This window comes from Botryllus schlosseri, chromosome 7, assembly GCF_051294905.1.
Source record: "Botryllus schlosseri isolate E-star chromosome 7, Bs_hap1, whole genome shotgun sequence".
Taxonomy (NCBI): Eukaryota; Metazoa; Chordata; class Ascidiacea; order Stolidobranchia; family Styelidae; genus Botryllus; species Botryllus schlosseri.
Window position 1 is genome coordinate 16188497 of NC_137242.1, and position 18443 is coordinate 16206939.

The window sequence follows — 18443 nt, forward strand, 5'->3', positions numbered from 1 at the left end:
TTTGATCAACATGGAAATTCGTGCAATTTGCGTTTAGGTTATGTTGAAAACATGAGTTATGAGTTACTTGACAACATTTCGACTCATAGGTGTGGATAATTTAAAATACATAGTATTAAAGTCATTAATGCATCGGTCGCAATTCTGCACGAATACAAGTACAAATAGAGATTTTAAAGTAAGTAAGTGTTTATGTTCGTAGATTAACCCCACGTCTACGTAACGATTTTTCAGTAAGTAGTTATGTTTCTAGGCTACTTTTACTTCTATTTAACGGGTTTTCATACAAATCTGCTTACTTTTATAACTTTATATTTTGTGAAGTAGAGAGTAGTTTGAGGTTATGTTTGTATAACCGTGACGAGTGCTTTTGTCACACTCGGTTACCATCTTTAAATCATGGCTATCTCAATGGCGTTGACTAAATTTACGGCTTCAGAACGCGCTAATTAGACCTTGTCGTTATAACGCTGGGGTTCACGTACAGTAGGGCTGTTCAAAAATAACTTTTTTTGCCCGATTCAAGCCGGTCACCTCTTAAATCGTCAGGTTGCAGTAGAAAACCTTGCTCACCAAATTTCACTCGATTCCAACCAGTAAAGGCCTCCGCAGATCCAATTTAAATTTTTAATTTATTATGGAAAATTAAAAAAAAAATTATCTAAATTTTTCTGCCAACCCCATGAAATTGTTGAGCTGTCTTCAAAGACGTTGCAAAACAAATTTGAGTCAATTCCGACCAGTAGAAACGGAGTTATTGGAGTTTTTCGTTGAAATTTCTCGGATTATCCTTGATTGGTGGATAATCCGCGATTTATCAACGAAAAACTCACATAAACCCGGTTCTACTGGTCGGAATTGACTCAAATTTGTTTTGCAACGTCTTTGAAGACAGCTCAACAATTTCATGGGGTTGGCAGGAAAATTGGGAAATTTTTTTTTTTAATTTTCAATAATAAATTAAAAATTTTAATTGGATCTGCGGAGTCCTATACTTGTTAGAATCGAACCAAATTTGGTGTGCAGCGTTTTTTAGGGTAACCTGACAATTTAATCAGTGAATGGCTGGAATCCGAGGAAAAAAGTTAATTTTGAACATCCCTAACGTACAGGCATCGAAAGTGTTTGTATAATTAAAGCCCTGCGAATCGCACGCCTGCGGCTATAGTTCGTTCGATTATTTTCGTCTTGGGATTTGCGTATATGCTACTATAAGCTGTTACGACGTCGGAACGCGCGCATGCGAGTGATTTGTTTCCGTAGCTCCGAACTTGAGAATCGCTTGCCTGCGTCTGATGAAAATAAGTCGTAAAATGTGGAGCCTGCAGAGACCGTAACTTGTAGGCCTACACATAAAATCAAGTTTAAAAAATATGGACGGATGACATTAGTCCTAAATACACATAATAGAATATCCGAGAATTGTATCGAGATCGAACGCAAGAACTAGGATCGCGGCGGTGGAGTCTTGCATTGACATCATAGTTTTCGAAATTCATGTGTATAATCTGAATGTTATTTATATCCATGAAAGCAAGTTATTATGAAGTTTCGGAGTTTAATCTTCTAACGTAATCATCATAAAACTGCGACTATAGTTCAACGTTGATGAGTATTATCTGAGAGGTCATGTTATCCGCTAAAATACAAAGTCCAAATAGACATATTAATATTATCTGGCGAATATAGTCATTCATCAAGTCGTCCTAAATACACATAATAGAATATCTCGCGAACATCTGTCGATTTAATTACCCTTGTTCTAGTGACATGAAAATGACTGAATCGTATGAAATGGGGTGACTACAAGAATCGAACCTACAACCTAGACAGTCGCCTAATTCTTCTGTGATGATGTCATGAAATCTAGTTCAACGTTAAGTGTATTATGCGAGAATTCATATTCTCAAAAACAGCTCAGTACGCATATTCTACGCAATGGATGTCGCATTAGTCCTAAATACACATAATAGAATTTCGGAGGAAAGTTTCGATAGTGTAGCGGCGAGAGATGCTCATAAATACACACGGCGATAGTCTACCGGTGCACGATGAACGTAAATAGCCTCAGGCCGGGGATTGGCCTGCAACAAACGATTCCCATAACACTACTAATTGCCCTGTCTTATCCCATTCCCCATAGCAACGCAAATTGTAATTATCGAAGTAACACAATTTCTCTCTTGATAAGTCTGAGTTACTTCATCGTTATTAACATTATTTGCCATCATGTCACGGCATGTCAGGCAGTGCCTGAATAATTCGCATAGACTACCTAATACACATTGCCAACATAGTTATTCGCGACGAAGTCATCTATAGCAGTGGCGAGATAGCGTAGTGGTATAACCCACCGCTGCAACATCAAAGGATTGCGGGTTCGAGTCCGACCGAGGTCGACGCCAAAATTCCCACCCAAGTGTTAAGGGTTCATCTAGGTTCCTCCTCGCCATCTAATCCGCGTAAGCGGAGTCTTTTAAAATCTTAGAAGTTGGTCATGCTACGAGTCGGCGGCTACGGAATAAACATAGAGACAATTGGCCTGGTGTAAATGACCATAGTTATCGACAAACAACAACAACAGCAGCAAGTCATCTAGAAATAATTGGGACGGTTCGTTCTGCAGGCAGAGTTGCAATCAGGGCTTTGGAGCAGCCGTAAATTTGCATTGCTCCAGCTCCGACTCCGGAGCTTTTTTCTATCATACATTAGCTCCGGCTCCAGCTCCGGAGCCGCATTATTAGCACTGCTCCTACTCCAGCTCCGGCTCCGGCTCTGAAAACTATCGAAGGTGTCTGTTTATATTAGGGGTGGGCAACCCGCGGCCTGCGGGCCATATGTGGCCCGCGAGAAGGATTTGAGTAGCCCGCATGCTAATTTCCCATTATATTATCGAAATTGAATTCCTCAGATTGTGAACTTGCAAGGCCAAACAAAAATATAATCAGTATGGCCGCGACACTTGGGATGTTGATGACTAAAATGTAAGTTTCGACGCATTGGCAGATCCGGGGTACAGCAGTCACATTTCTAGTAAATTGTCCTACATTACAATAAACTAAAATAGTAGTAATGTTTTTCTTCACGCTTCGCGTGTTTAATTGTCACACGATTTCTTTCTTTGTAGCCTACCCCCACCAGAAAATGAAAAAACGCCTGATTTAGCCGATTGAGTCTAACTAGATTATTCGCAATCACGGAAGATATTATTTTCGCGTTTGCGCTCGCAGAAAGATCGTCGACGATGAAATGTAGGCACAAAATGATTGTCGTATATTACCGGACATCTTCGATATCGATATGCCCTGATGCCGAATAGTCCTGTCCTTGCAAACTGAGCCCAGCGGGCGGTATACACTCGACCCGCAATATACCCAAGTAATATTATTATTAACTTTGAAAATTTTACCCGCCTGGCGCGGCTAGTGGGCAACGCACTCGTTCGTCAATTTCATGTGGCCCTTTAGCTGAAAAGGTTGGCCACCTCTGGTGTATATAGTTTACTAATTTACCCGTAGGTTAGTTATCTACAGTAATCACTAATCAGCCGTCAGTAACATCGGGTGCAGCAACCAAGACATATGTGCCGCCATGTCGGCTTGTGACGTCATAATGAATATTTGTCAATTGTCGATAACATCATAGTTGCACTAGCACGCACTTTACTCCATGCGATTGCTGTGCACTAGGGCTGTTCAAAAATAGCTTTTTTTTCTGAATCTTGATGGTTACGTGATTAAATCGTTAGGTTGCCTTAAAAAACGACACACACCAAATTTTAATTCATTCCAACCAATAATCGCTGATTTCGTACAGTTTGAAAATTTTGAATTTACCCAAAGATGCAAAAACATTTTTTGTCAAATTTTTCTGTCAACCCCGTGAAATTGTTGCGCTGTCTTCAAAGACGATGCAAAACAAATTTGACTCAATTCCAACCAGTAGAAGCGGAGTTATTTGAGTTTTTCGATGATAATTCTTCGATTATCCACCGATCTAGGATAATCCCCTAATTATCGAAGAAAAAAAAATAAGCGAGCAATATTCAACTGTAACTGTAGTAAGAGCAATATGGGCGAACATCACGACCTGATTAATAGAAATTCGATTTCGACCAAATGGCCAACGGTTAGACGTTCGATATTCGTGCACTCGTTACCAGTCCATCCGGTGTCGATCAAGTTTATCGGAATATAATATTTTCCCGTTGAAACGAATCGAATAATCGAATTAAACACTGTGCCATGCACATTGCGCCATGCCCATAACGAATTAAACTATGCAGTATGCATATTTCACACTAACAAGTTTACGAAACAGATGATTACAAATTGGAAATCGCGTATCAAATTAGTAATTTGCCTCCAACATAAAATACCATGGGGTTTTGGGCTACTCTTCTGCCATCCCCTATTTACGCTCGAAAATCCTTACTGGAGTGAATGACGATGATGCGCAGTATGAATTCCAATTAGCATGCATAATTGCATACTCAATAGCAATGTCCAATTTCGTATTTCGTATTCGTATTTTCGAGTATTTGCTCATCCGATTGATAGCAACGATGAGATGGAAATTCTCGGCTCGTGCTCGTCATATCGACATGTGCAACGAAATCACGTTTTTATCCTCTCTCTCCCATCTCGCGTAATACATAGTGATAGTGATCATTACAATTGGCCAACAAGGTTTGGCTGATGATGAAATTGCGGGTATGCCGAATACCCACAATATTCACAAGCATATTTCGCATACCGAGGTTGGGCACTAATGTATGAAAACTAAACATTGAACATACGACTGCTCTGCTGTTGAATCCCCAGGAACATGGTTAGTCGGAAAAGGTAGCGCCAGAGAGGAAAAGATTCTTAATTTCGCGAAGGCCAGCTGTTGAATTATGTGAACTCAGCAGATATGGTTGTTGCATATAATAGCATCTTATGAAATTCGTCGAAGCCGGAGTTACCCCTCAAATAACTGGCTCCAGCTCTGGCTCCGGCTCCGGCTGAATTTTATGTAGAGCTCCTTCTCCGGCTCCAGCTCCGGCAAAAATGCACGGCTCCAGGGCTCCAGCTCCGGGCTCCGGCTCCAAAGCCCTGGTTGCAATATATACATCACATAAGTGACGGCCCATGCACAGCATACATAGGCTACTTGCAGATTGGCAATATATTCCTGGCCATGGAGAGAGAGAGTCTTTATTTTCATCGAACCAAAATACGTAACAAACGGCAGTGATGGTGGTACAGAAAATATGCGTGCACAGTATTCGGTATTAGATAGGAATGATCGATAAGACCGTGAAGGTCATCTAGTCTGATCACACGAGCATCAAACAGGTACATTTGACTCAGAACAGTCTGGCTGTAAAAAAATGTTTAGTTAGGAAAGGAAAATAGAAAAAAAAAATTAAACAATGGTAGCAAATGATCAATGAAGCAATGTCTGGGCGAGGTAGGGCAACAGTGTTAGTGTAACGACAAGAGGTGATCAAGTAGGGCTTTTTTGAATCTATTATAAGGCAATTCACGGATATGTGATGGTAATGCATTCCAGATGATAGGTCCCGAGTAGTCGATAGATCTCTTAGTTAGGTTGCTATTGGGTTGGGGTAATTAGACGTTTCCTTTAGACGAAGATCTCGTGTAATGGGAATGGACATGTTTAGCAGGTATGAAAAAGTCATCAAACACAGGAGGGAGACTATTGGAAAAATATTTGTGAACAACTTTTGATACTTCGATGTCATGCTCACTAAAGGCTTTAGTGGGGTTTTCGATTGCCTTATTGGCAGTTTGTACTACCTTGGCAGTGGTTTTCACAAGAACCGGCACTACGACAGCTATACTTGTACCGGAATGATTACAACAGAAGTTGAGTATTCATGACCCGATTCGATTCTTTTATATTCAACTAGACCAGCGGCCGGGAACCTATTGCTCGCGGGCCATATATGGCTCTTTGACATATTTTCAATTTTGTATTTTATTTTTTCGATATTGCAGCAACTTGTTTCATAACGGCCAGAATAATTATTCTCGTGGCAGCATAAACATTTATTTCAGAGGTCAAGACCGTTGCGTATCCAGGGTTAAGGGCACGGACCCGTAACAAAATCCTCGAATTTAAGTTGCTGTAGCGTCAGCGACCAATATCTCTCGCCAATTCGATGTACCCGACATCGCGCGCCGCGTGATCTTGAATTGCACCATACGTTATTCTATGAAAGAGAATAACAGACATGCAGACGCCTATATGACAATCTGGTTTTCAAATACAGATTGTCTTCTTGATGTACGCCGAGAAATGAACTGCCTTCGAAGTGACATTCAAATTACAAATTTAAATTACAAACAACGCTTATCTATACACGTTCTTGATTGTTGAGTAGCTTTCTAGTACTGCCGTTAAAATGTAGGCGTGTAGTGCAACGTCTATGTTAGATCTATGTTGAGAAGTCGATCAATATAAGATTTTCGGAATTAGTGCTAGTAAATTAGATTAATATCAGTTATTATACATTCTGAGCTATTCACGATGAATTGCGCTCTCACAGAATGATTAGTAGCCTACGAGTTTTTACATAGAAAATAATGACCCTCGCGACGAAACCCGTATAGTGAGTTGGAATTAGTATAACCATGACGTCACGAATTTTTAATTGTGACGAAACAATTGATTGACATGTATGGCTCTTTGGGAGGTAAAATCGAAATATATATGGTCAACATGGCTCTTCTGACGAAAAAGGTTCCCGACCACTGAGCTAGACGGTGTACACCAGAGGTCTCAAACACGCGGCCCGCCAGAGCATTTTGTGCGGCCCGCGACGACATTTTAGATTTTTAATAATTTGCAATATATCAGTGTCACATATATCTTTTCAGGTTATAAAGTGAAAATTCCCTCTTAAACTGCCACGAAAGCCTGAAACTATTCATCAAACTTCACTATCACATCAATTGTAAACGCTACCATGCAGTGGAAGATTCACTATTTCGCCACGTTTCCAATTCATGATGACAAAACCTGACCCTTAGACGATTCGTGACTTAAATTTGTGAGTTGGACTTAGACGCGACCTTTCTTAGAATTACTCACACTCGGGCTAACTCGATAGCAAAATGAAAATGAGACTCGAGTGGACTGGGAGTGACTCGGAATGCCGTGAATTTATTAGAAGCATGGACGCAACGAACTATAATCGCGTATCAGGGGAATGGTAATAGATCAGAAGGTCGCAGCTTGGTATTTCGCTAACTAAGCAAGTATTTATGGCAACCATTGGCAATCTGTTAGTTACATCTTTGGTCGCTAAACCATGTTAAGGCCACTTAAAGGTACCGAGTACCGAAGTGGTACGCTCCAACGATGTAACAACAATGGGCCGTTCGGCGTTCGGACATTTCAATCACTAGGACAAATTTATTAATATATTCATATTATATTTATATTTTTTTTCTGCTCCTATATTTGAAGATATTTGGCCATGAGATTAATAGCCTACTTATCAGAAGTATACCCGAATCCTATATCACATCGGAATTACAACGTCCAACCTAAAAATGTTTTAATTTCAGATCAGTCTATTATCAATCTGTTAAATTCAAAATATTCATAGAAACTGCAAAATTATAACCCGATAGCTTTGATAATGGCATCATACATTTGTCTGCTCATGGTGTCTATATCTTATAATCATATATCAAGTATACAACAACAATTATATTCAAAAAGTTAAAGATGTGATGATTCTTTTCGTGCCAGGCCTAAATTAAAACAAGAGTAAATCACATTTGTGATTTTGACGATGTGTGTTTACTGGCAGTCTGCTTGATCGGCTTACTTTCCACAGGACAATTCATTCCCGCCAAATAAGGCCTACTTGGAAAGACATAGAATACCCCTATAAATGCTGCGGCCCGCGGCGTCGTCAAAACCGGAAAACTGGCCCGCGAGCACATTTGAGTTTGAGACCTCTGGTGTACACTGTATATATTCAAGTCGAGCTTTCCATTGAATTCGTTGTCGCCAAATATTGCTATTCTGGTAACCTGAACGCTACACGATAAATGCGACCGGCGGAGAAAACTTGTTCACCCTGCTGTGATGGAATGCCAATTTACAATATTTCGTGCCACACTGAAGAATGTCATCTTCTGGCTACTTTTGGGTGATTCCAGTATCTTTTGACTATACAACAGACGTGAGGGCACGAAATAAAAACATTCAACAAAGTAATTGTTAACAACGGGCCCGAAAAAAGATGTAATTATTTATTAATTAATAAATAATTGTGTGCCGGAATTTACAAAGACTCCCCCACCCCATCAGCTCTACTGGTAAATCTGTTCACGCGGGCTGAAACATCACACTGACGATTAAAATCTGACGCGCATGAGCAGTGATTAAAACGTTAGTCGCCTACTTCAAAACTATGTTTTGTATCGCGCTCGCGCAGAACATCGTGTGTTCAGAGAGGATGTCATCATCAGAATCGCACATTATTACTACGATTGCCGCGGACAACGGATACTTTAAATTTGTGGCGTCGCGAAAACTATGTGCATTAGGGGTCTTCAAAAATGAATATTTTTCTTAAATCATACTGGCTACTTGATAAAATGGTTAGGTTACCTAATTTAAGCCTACACATCAAATTTGGTTCAATTCCAACCAGTAGCCGCATGGCTACCGGATAAGAAAATTTCTATTTAATATATAAAAATAAGTAACAAAAAATTTGAAAATTTTCTGTTCACCCCATGAAAGTGTTAGGTTGTCTATAGAAACGATGTTCATTTTCTCTCTCTTTCGGCCTTCCGCCATAATTTATTGCTTTAAAATTTCAATACAAATAAATTCAATCTATATATAGTATTGCAAAAATCGAATTTTTGTCATCTTCCAGATCATTCGTCATCTCTGTACGTCGTCGTCCGGTCCGAGCACGCGCTCGTTTCGTCATCCGTCGTCAAATCAGGATCACTTGTTCCGAGCACGGGTTCTTCACGCGACTCGTCGTCGTTTGCAATTTCGTCGTGTTTCGAGCTCGAGCTCGGTTTGTCATTTTCCAATCTTTCGATAGAAGTCGTCCGTTTCGATCGGCTTCAGGTCGTCGTCTGGTCGGTCGCTCGTCAGTAGTGGTCAGAGGTGCATTTCGATGGTTTCCATTCTTTTTCATCATAAATTTTTCGATGTTGTATTTCCATTTCTTGATGATTTTTTCTTCTTTTGTATTTTGGTGTACGTCTTCCAATCTTTTATACGTTTTTGTTAGTATTTTTGCTACTGTATTTTCCTTCCAAATCTTTTCCTGTTTTAGTAGCGAGTTTTCAATGTCCAAGCTTCTTTTCTTTTTCAATATTCTATTTTTGTAAACTCCTGTTAGCGTTGTCACCATATCAACTCGATCGCCCTCATTGTATCGAATTGTTTCATTCCCAATCCTATCTATACATATCGCCTTTTCGGCCATCGATAACACGTCTCTTGTCGTTGCGCAATAAGGAAGCCTTGTTCGATGGTGTCAGTCATTTCACAGAATTTACAACGGTAGATTTCCATTATACCATTCCTCACCCTCACCTTCTGTATTGCAGGTCCCCAAATATATATCCGTTGTTTGCAAGTCTGAAATTTATTTCTCTTCCTTAGTTCGTTAAATATGTGTCATGATCGTGCATTTTACGTTGGTATCGTTTGTTCTTTAATTTCTAGGATTAGTAATTACCGCCAATCATTGTTTCCTCGTGTGTCGTGCTTCGTATTTATACCCTGTGTTCTGTTGTCTACTGGTCTTTCGGTTAACTGCACTCTGGATCGTGTCGCCTGTCTTAAAGTTATTCTGCTGATAATATACTGATTTCTTATTGCAACCTCGTCGTATTGAGTTATTGTTCAAACAAGATCAAGAACATAACAGTATGTTTTATCATTGCTGTTTATTTTGTTTACTTTTAGCCAACTTTTGTTTGTTCCTGTATATTGTTTTCCTTTTCGTACTGTTTAGTTAGGTTCAAGAAGAGTGACTTGAAAGTCGTGTCGCTCCATTCATCTCTATTCCTCCCCAGCTTTTTATTCTCGTTGATGATATCAAGCCAATGCTTGTAATGTTTGTTTCTATGAGGTATTTCATTTGTATAAAGTTCCGAATTTATGCTCTTGATTTTAGAGCCGAATTGATAAATAAGGCATCGATGCGAAAATTCAGATGGCTTATCAGTCTTGGCTAATCCGTTTAGAATTATTAACTTACTTGCAAGTATTCTCGTTCGAGGATAGGGTATCGCTATTCCACCCTCGTTTTTTGCTTTTAATCAGGGTTTTCTTCGCAATTGTCTCAATTTTCTCATGGAAATATAGAAATTCAAAAAAGTATATTTCTAACTTCTTAATCAGCTCTTCTTTGGGCGGGTATACACGTGCAGTGTGCCATAACAGTGAGGCCGCCAAGCTATTTATAATTGTCATCTTCCCCACCCAAGTGAGTCTGCGGCATTTGCACATGTTCAAAACTTTTCTAACCTTGTCTCTAATTTTATCCCACAACACTTGCTCGTTATTTTCCCAATTAGCTATCCCAGTATCTTAATTTGGTTTCTACTAAATTCCTTGAATTCTGAGATTTCAATTATGGTTCTTGCTCTCGGTGTTACTCGGAGCAGCTGTGTTTTGCTTTTATTAATTTTTTGTTCGGTTGCTTCTATAAAATCATTCCATTTTTTGAATATTCTTTTGATAGATTCGGTATTTGTCACCAAAGCAGTGAGATCATCGGCATATTGTTGGATTTTCAACGTATGATTTCCCAGTTTCATGCCCCTTATCTCTTCATCTTTCATTATGCATTTGGCCAGGGGGTCTGCCACAATTGCATACAGAGCCATGCTCATTGGGCAGCCCTGCCTGATACCTCTCTCTAGTTTTATCTCTTCTGCTATTTTTCCATTTATCACAACACTGCTCGTTGCAGATTCATAAGTCTTGCTAATGTATTCGCAGATGTTGTTGCCTAGGTTCAGGCGATCCATCAATTTCATCATGAAATCGTGATTGACCAAATCGAACGCTTTCTCTTGGTCAAGGCTCATCACTATGAAGGGTAAGCCTTTTTCCGTCGCGTATTCTACGCTTGTATTTATATTTAGCGCTGCGTCGAAGAACACACTTACTATTTCGCTCGCGTAATTTTGCAGTGTTTGCTCGTTCCGAATTATTTCGACTACTTCTTTGTAACTGATGTTTGTCGAGAAGACTAGATCCAAAGATTGTGGTTTAGCTCTCATTTCCTTATCTCACACCCGTTATACTGCTATGTTCTGAGATTTTAATAAATGGTATTCACTGCCGCTGGATTTAGTGCATACTTGTCTGGGTTTATAGAAACAAAACAAGCTTGTCTGATCAATCAAGTCGATTTGTCTGTCTCCGACTCTAGACAATCAGAAAGGTCGATCTGTATTGCTCTGTCAGTCCTAGACAATGCTTTCACTGATATGCGAACAATCGGGAGTTTCAAGTCTTTCTGGGTCTGTATCTGGCGGGGGAGATAGTGTAGTGGTTACGACAAGCGCCCACCAAGAAGACGGATCGGGTTCGATTCCCGTCGGAGGTTTATCTGGGCTCCTCTTCTCCTGCCGTTGCCGTTCTTACGGCGACAAAAAAGCTCAGAAAAAGACCCGACGAAGAAAGCACTCACAAGGAATGGAAAGAACTAGTAGAAAGGGCCGCGGCTTCAAAAATCGATCAACATCGAAAAGAACTGTGACATCGGGCACTCAAGGCCGAGGTGGATGGTAGAGTGATGCGTGTCGTTCGACATCCTCCTATCTGTTCATGATATCGCATTGTGTCTTATCGCATTGTACATTGTATGTGACTTGTTCAGATGAAAAATATTACCCAACGATGTTATGTTATGTTATCTGCTCTGAAATTGGGTTTAGACCTGTTCCAGGTCGTTATGTGTAGTGTTAAAAACGAGATCTGTCGATTAGCGTAAACCTCTCAGAAAAATAGCAATTTTTTTGAAGAGTACCGGTATAGGATCCCATACTATTACCGAGAATGCTATTACCGAGAATGGACATTACCGAGAACGGGCATTACCGAGAATGGACATTACCGAGAACGGACATTAACGAGAATGGACATTACCGAGAATGGTTAATGCCAAGAATCCAGCTTAATGTACCGGACGTTGTCGAGAAATTTATACCTGAGAATCGATACCGAATGTGGCAACGCCGTGATGCACACACACGACCTGCTCATATACATAAGATGCCTGCATTGCATATATTGCATTCTCGGTAATGTCCATTCTCGATGTTGTCCATTGTCGGTAAGGTCCATTCTTGGTAATGTCCATTCTCAGTAATGTCCATTCTAGGTATTGTCCTTCTCGGTGATAGCATTCTCGGTAATAGCATTCTCGGTATTGACCGGACACCCCGGTATAGGTATCCAGGGCTTTCTACAAGTAAATACCGCGGAAAAGGCTAAAAATGTACTTTAATAGCGACACTGTATTTTAAATCCCTGTTGAAAAGACGTTTCGTCTGAAGCAAAGTTTGGTGGATCGCGGCCCTCGCTTTCAGTGCTAGTTTATTATGTTAGTTCTTTAGTCGAATCATTTGGTGCACAGTTGAGTTTGGAAAATACTTTTATTCTGAGTCCGGATAGATATGTCTGATATACGTCTAAATCTCTTATAGAGACAAGAACGTTTAATTCAACAGGATTAGACCTGTCTGGTAATTGACTATCTGTTTGGAAATGGCCACAACGAATCTCAGAGCCACGGAAATCGACTAGTTTTAGGTACGGCTCACGACAAAACAAATCTGCACGTCTAGAGAAAAGTTAGTCTACGCATGGCTAGTTAATTTTAGGTAGAACGTTCACCACAGCGGTGAATCCACGCGTAATTCTATATATCGTCTGAAATAACAGTCTAAAAGACACCTGCCACGACAAGACTATACTACCAGGATTTACGATGTTCATCCAAATTTGGTTCAATTACAACCCATGGAAGCGGAGTTATTGCCGTCGAAAAATTTGGATTTGAATAAAATAGTATTTACTACCATAGTATTACTATAATGAATAATTAAGAATGGGTCACCGTAAATACTATTTTGTTCATAATCCAAATTTTACGACGGCAATAACTACGCTTCGACTGGTTGGAATTGAACCAAATTTGGTGAACATCGTTTATATAGACAACCTAACACTTTCATGGGGTGAACAGAAAATTTTCAAATTTTTTGTTACTTATTTATATATATTGGAAGAGCTTCATGGAGGTACAGAACTTCAATATACAATTGAACAGTATATTCATATTGAAATAAATGAACCCGAATATTTTCGGCTGACACTCGTCAGGGGTAATCGTCAGCAACTAGTAGAGGATTGGAAAGAACATTGTATATCAACAATCGTATCACAAAATATGACGTCACCAGCATGAAATTTCGTGAATGAGAGAGCGTTCAATGTACTATTTTTAGGTGGTACACGAACTCCTTTTGTTAACGGAGTTTTGGTTGGTGTATTTTGATAAAAGTCGACTCCAAGACACACAAATTGAATTGTGAACGCCCTCGCCCAACGATTCGAAATCTGTCGTCTCGATAATTATTCGCACACATCGGATTATCTAACAGATGTTTGCCGATGGCAGAATTCTATATATTAAACAGAAACTTTCTTCTCCTGTAGCAATGCGGCTACTGGTTGGAATTGAACCAAATTTGGTATGTAAGCTTAAATTAGGTAACCTAACAATTTTATCTATAGTAGCCAGTACAATTTGAGAAAAAAGTCATTTTTGAAGACCCCTAATGTGCATCGGGCGTCACTCCCCCTCCACATTATCGGCGAGACTTCTACAACATAACGATGCCCTTGGATCCATCGTCTGCTCCTCGATGTTAATTTTGGATTACGCAATACATACGAAGAACATATAGATACTCGCTCCGCGTATTTAATAATCCCGCAATTCTAAAAACTGGATATGGATTCACAAATGGCATGGACTCGCATATATGACACAGATTGGTGAATTAGATATTTTATTGCAGGAAGCTATATATTTCTAGGATTAGCAGCTGTTTATTCAACTTAGGAGCAATATTTCCTGACGATATCCCGTTGAGCGTCTTTGATCGCACGGGGGAACGAAAACGTTATCCAAAGCGAAACGCAGAAGATGAAGACGACGTATATCGATAGTTCATCAGCACTTGTACCTAAGTCCCTGAAGAATTCGTCAAAACCGATCAGCGCTGTCAAATATACAGTCCCACAAACTCCATGGACTATGAACGTTGACGACCCAAGAGAGACCATATACCATACTAAGCGCTTGCGCAATGTGCCGACCGCTTGCCCCAAGTCATTTTTTTCTTTCCGGCTCAATCGCCTTTTTATGCCATGAAGATCTGGTGGGTTCGGCAAGCTGTGAAGGTATATCAAACCGCAAAAGCATAGGAACAGAGTCATCGAAAGCATTCCTTCCATCTGTGAAAAATAGCGTGGCCAAAAGAAAACTGCGACGAACTCTATGGTCGCGATGAAGCAGCTCGTCCACACCACCATCTCGACCTCTAAATCACGTAGGGCGACTTCATTCAGGTTTACCAGATCTGTAACAAGAGCAAGTAAGAAGGGTCTATACCAGTGGTTCCCAACCTTTTTCGCCCCATCGCCCCCTTTTCAAGGTCAACAGCGATCATCGCCCCCCAAATTTTGTGTACCGAAAATTGGACATACATACCCCGGCGGGTTGACTAAAAAAAAAAAAAAAAAAAAGTCAAATTTTCGGCACGATGTCTAATTTTACACACTTTTGTAACTAAATTTCCGTGGGTTGACTAAAAAAAAAAAAGTCAGCCGATTTGGCGCGTTATCGCCCCCCTATCGCCCCCTTCGCGATATCGCCCACGTTGGGAACCACTGGTCTATACTTTTACAGCTTATACGCTCTAGCCTATGTATTGCGCGTTCCTGGTAATACTACAGCCGAATGTATCGTATTAGAGAAGTTACCGCCTGCCGTAGATCGGACGTGTCTCCGATAGCAATGTTGCGTCGCCGTCTTTACTCTGGTTACCATTCTACAAATGCTCAAGGAATGTACAATTTTCAATAAGAAAAGGGACCAGAGGTAGTGCGAAAACGCCGAAATCGGTTACATGCATTAACACAGTGCCCGTCTACCTTTTTCATCGTGGTACACCCTTTTTACATTTACCCGAAACTCGTACACCCCTGACCAGATAACTCAACTGATTCCGTATAGTAGGCCTAAGCCTACTCCAGAAGTGTTCAAACTCCTTGTTATTCACGGCCGTGCTCCGATCCCATATATGGCATACGGCCGCATTCCGGCGGAGAGTCGTATAGTGGCCCATCTGGACGTCATATAGGCTACTCATGTTAAACTAGTTACCGGGAACTTCGCGCATGTGGTGTTCTGTGCCATTACTGCTTTCTTAAGGTATACCTTGCGTATGACAGTTTTTAATTGGAGCAGCAACACACGCCTGCAGGTGCACCAAATTCTCGAGTATAAATGTGTAGAAAGGCTATTGGGACATGGCTTCTAGTTGCGCGTTGCGCGAAATTTTTACATCTGGAAAGTTTATTTCGTCGATAACATTGGTTGTTTCATACATTACTGTCAATTTTTTATTCATTCATAGCCGCCCACGTGATCAGATAGACAATAAACTAATGCAGGGTGTCTCTTCGAAAATTTTCGGAACAAAATTAATGATGATGCATCTTCCGGTATCTATTAATCACCTCCCATCAGGATTGCAGACATAGTTTAAATATACATTGGAATCGGCAAAACGTACGAGAAAAAACTTCATTTGTGAGACGCACACGATTCCGACTTGGCATTTCCTTATAGGGTGTATCATTTTCCTCTGCTGTTTGCATTTGTACAGTGGGACGTAGATTACACTATTATATTTAAAACGAAAAATCCAAGTCATCCTGAATTGCGTCAAGCGCGAATAAAATTTTCAATTTTAAAATCTCTCGAAGATTTGGGAACCAATTCGTTATTTCAAATTGCACATTGACGGTCGCCAACACACGCTAATTTAACTATGTGTTGAGGGCCGCATAATTATTGTTTAACGGCTACGTGCGACCGTACGTCTGCAGCAGTTTGGCCACATCTAGCCTGTTGAAGTAAGGATGAACAAGATATGCAACACATTTTAATTTCCAAATACTAATCGGGGCTCGAGGTTACCGGACCACCATCTACCACAGTGGTTCTCAAACTTGACCCCCGAGACACCCTAGCTATGCCCCTACAATGACGTACACACTGCATCGCGCAAAAAGTAATAATTCAATATTTCTGAGCTATCGTGGTGCATGGTTTCCTCAAGAAACATAAATCGACAGATATCGCAACCGGAACATCCTTAGGATATCACAAAACCTACAAAAGGAATGTAACTTACAAGCTACGTACAGCTGATATGAACATTATACGATATTGTACACCCGTTCAACATGTTCTGAAGCATAAACATGCCTGTTATTTGTGATAGCTAGTCATAGATCCATTTTAATGCGGATCTGGTACACCCCTGTACACCCAATTTGAGTGGTACACCCTTTCCAAGGGTGGGTACAACCCAGGGTGTAGGATACACCCGGTTGAAATGCCCTGCATTAACACACAAACAATGCTCGAAAAATATAAAGCCAACTATTCAATGCTATATATATAATAAATAGATATACTATTGTACATAATGTCCGAATGAATAGGTCCCTGTCATTAAAAATCTGTTCCATTTCAATTTGGTGAATGTGCATTTTAATGACATTATTGTGTTGTAAGGAGGCAGTTGATTTAGTGGCTGCATCATCGCGACGCCTTGGTGATGGGGATGCTAAGGGAGTCCGCAACACTACCATTTCCCTCTCCATGCAATCCCTCGATGACAACAAGTGCTTAACGGGAAATCAATGGGTACCAGTTTTGAGAGCAGTGTTCGGTTTGACTCGATAGTAGTTCGAACGCATGACCAAATAGCGGGAAGTCATCGATACACCACTCTCATTTCTGGTATGCACCGACTCGATTCAAATTCCATTTAAAGAGTTTATAAAGACATTTCCAATAGTTAAAAGTTCCTTGTCACGCATGCAAATTAACTGTACAATCTCGCATGCTCAGTTAAAACCGCGACAGAAAGAATCTCACCTTTTGGAGTAATAGACAACGTTCCCCGTGGACTTACGCGAACCATGATGAAAACCGGCCTCGACCAATACCCCAACGCCTACTTTACGAATAACCGATAACATCGACGTCTGCAATAAAAGTAACAGTGCACAATGAAAATCACACCTCCTGTCTCACTTACACGAAATGGCGTCACGTCTTCTCGTGTAACCTCACGGTCTCAACTGTAGTTGACTCTCCACGACAGCACTGAGACCAGGTGCTTTGAAATCAAGCAATTATTAGACTGGAAGACCAGAACCGATCCCCTCAGAAATTCAAAGGTTGTGACCGCTGAATAGATGGCGCTGTGCGCCAGATCCATGGCCATAACTCCCGCACCCCTGCCCCGCCCACTAGAGGGCAGCGAGCTCGACGGGGGCCAAAAATTATTTCGCAAATCAAAAATAAGTAGAAAGTATTTTGTGAGAGATTTCGTACTTGAAAACTTTCTTCGCGATTGCGCGATTGAGTGAAATTAAATTTTTATTTTTTAGTATGATGGGTACAGGCATTCGCTCCAAGAAAAAAGAGGCATCATATAAAGAGGCCATCCACCGCCGATCATTCTCTCTCCACGACACAATCAAACTTCTGGAGTTTCGGCCAACATGCGACTTCGCGAAATGTGATACCAAATAATACCTTGGCCGAAGATTACATCCGCATGTTGGCCGAAACCATCAATTTATATTACCCAAAGGTGGTCAACCTTTTTGCTATCCACGGCCGCATCCCAGAGCGTAGTCATGATGAACTAGCTGGACGCCAAATAATCATGTTAAATTGTCCATCTCCATTTCCGGTGAACTCTTCGTAGTTTTCTTCCACTACGTGTATATATAATGTTCAGTTTCGTCAGATCCATCGTTGCATTCCGGGGCGTTAGGAGTTACCAATGACTCTGCATTGGGCAGGGTACGTCAACCCCAATGTATTGAAAGGTCAACCTTTATGAACATATCTATATCAATAATTACAAACCTCCTTTTGTGTTCCATGGGTGATACCTAACATTATAACTTAAAAAAGGTCGATTTACAGCTTTCACGAACAATGATAACATCAAGGTCATATTTGTTGTTGCATTTTCTCTGTAGGTTTTCTAATTGGGGGCCTATGATGATCATTTTACCAATTCATTGCTTAATAGATGCGGATGTTA

General features: G+C 40.5%; 1 protein-coding gene across 1 annotated transcript; it reads right to left on the reverse strand.

Annotated features, from left to right (window-relative positions):
• Positions 1-14073: 14073 nt before the first annotated feature.
• LOC145443603 (uncharacterized) lies at positions 14074-17977 on the reverse strand. The gene is made up of 2 exons (XM_080321546.1): positions 17258-17977; positions 14074-14663 (listed from the first exon to the last, which is right to left on the reverse strand). The coding sequence occupies exons 1-2, from the start codon at positions 17301-17303 to the stop codon at positions 14140-14142; spliced, it is 570 nt and encodes a 189-aa protein (XP_080177672.1). The 5' UTR covers positions 17304-17977; the 3' UTR covers positions 14074-14139.
• Between the last annotated feature and the right edge of the window lie 466 nt (positions 17978-18443).

Excerpts from the sequence above, each read along its gene's own strand:
- LOC145443603 (XM_080321546.1), bottom strand. The coding sequence starts at position 17,303 with ATGGTTCGCGTAAGTCCACGGGGAACGTTGTCTATTACTCCAAAAG. Across the intron at positions 14,664-17,257 it reads GTTGTCTATTACTCCAAAAG|ATCTGGTAAACCTGAATGAA; the intron begins GTGAGATTCTTT and ends CTCTTGTTACAG.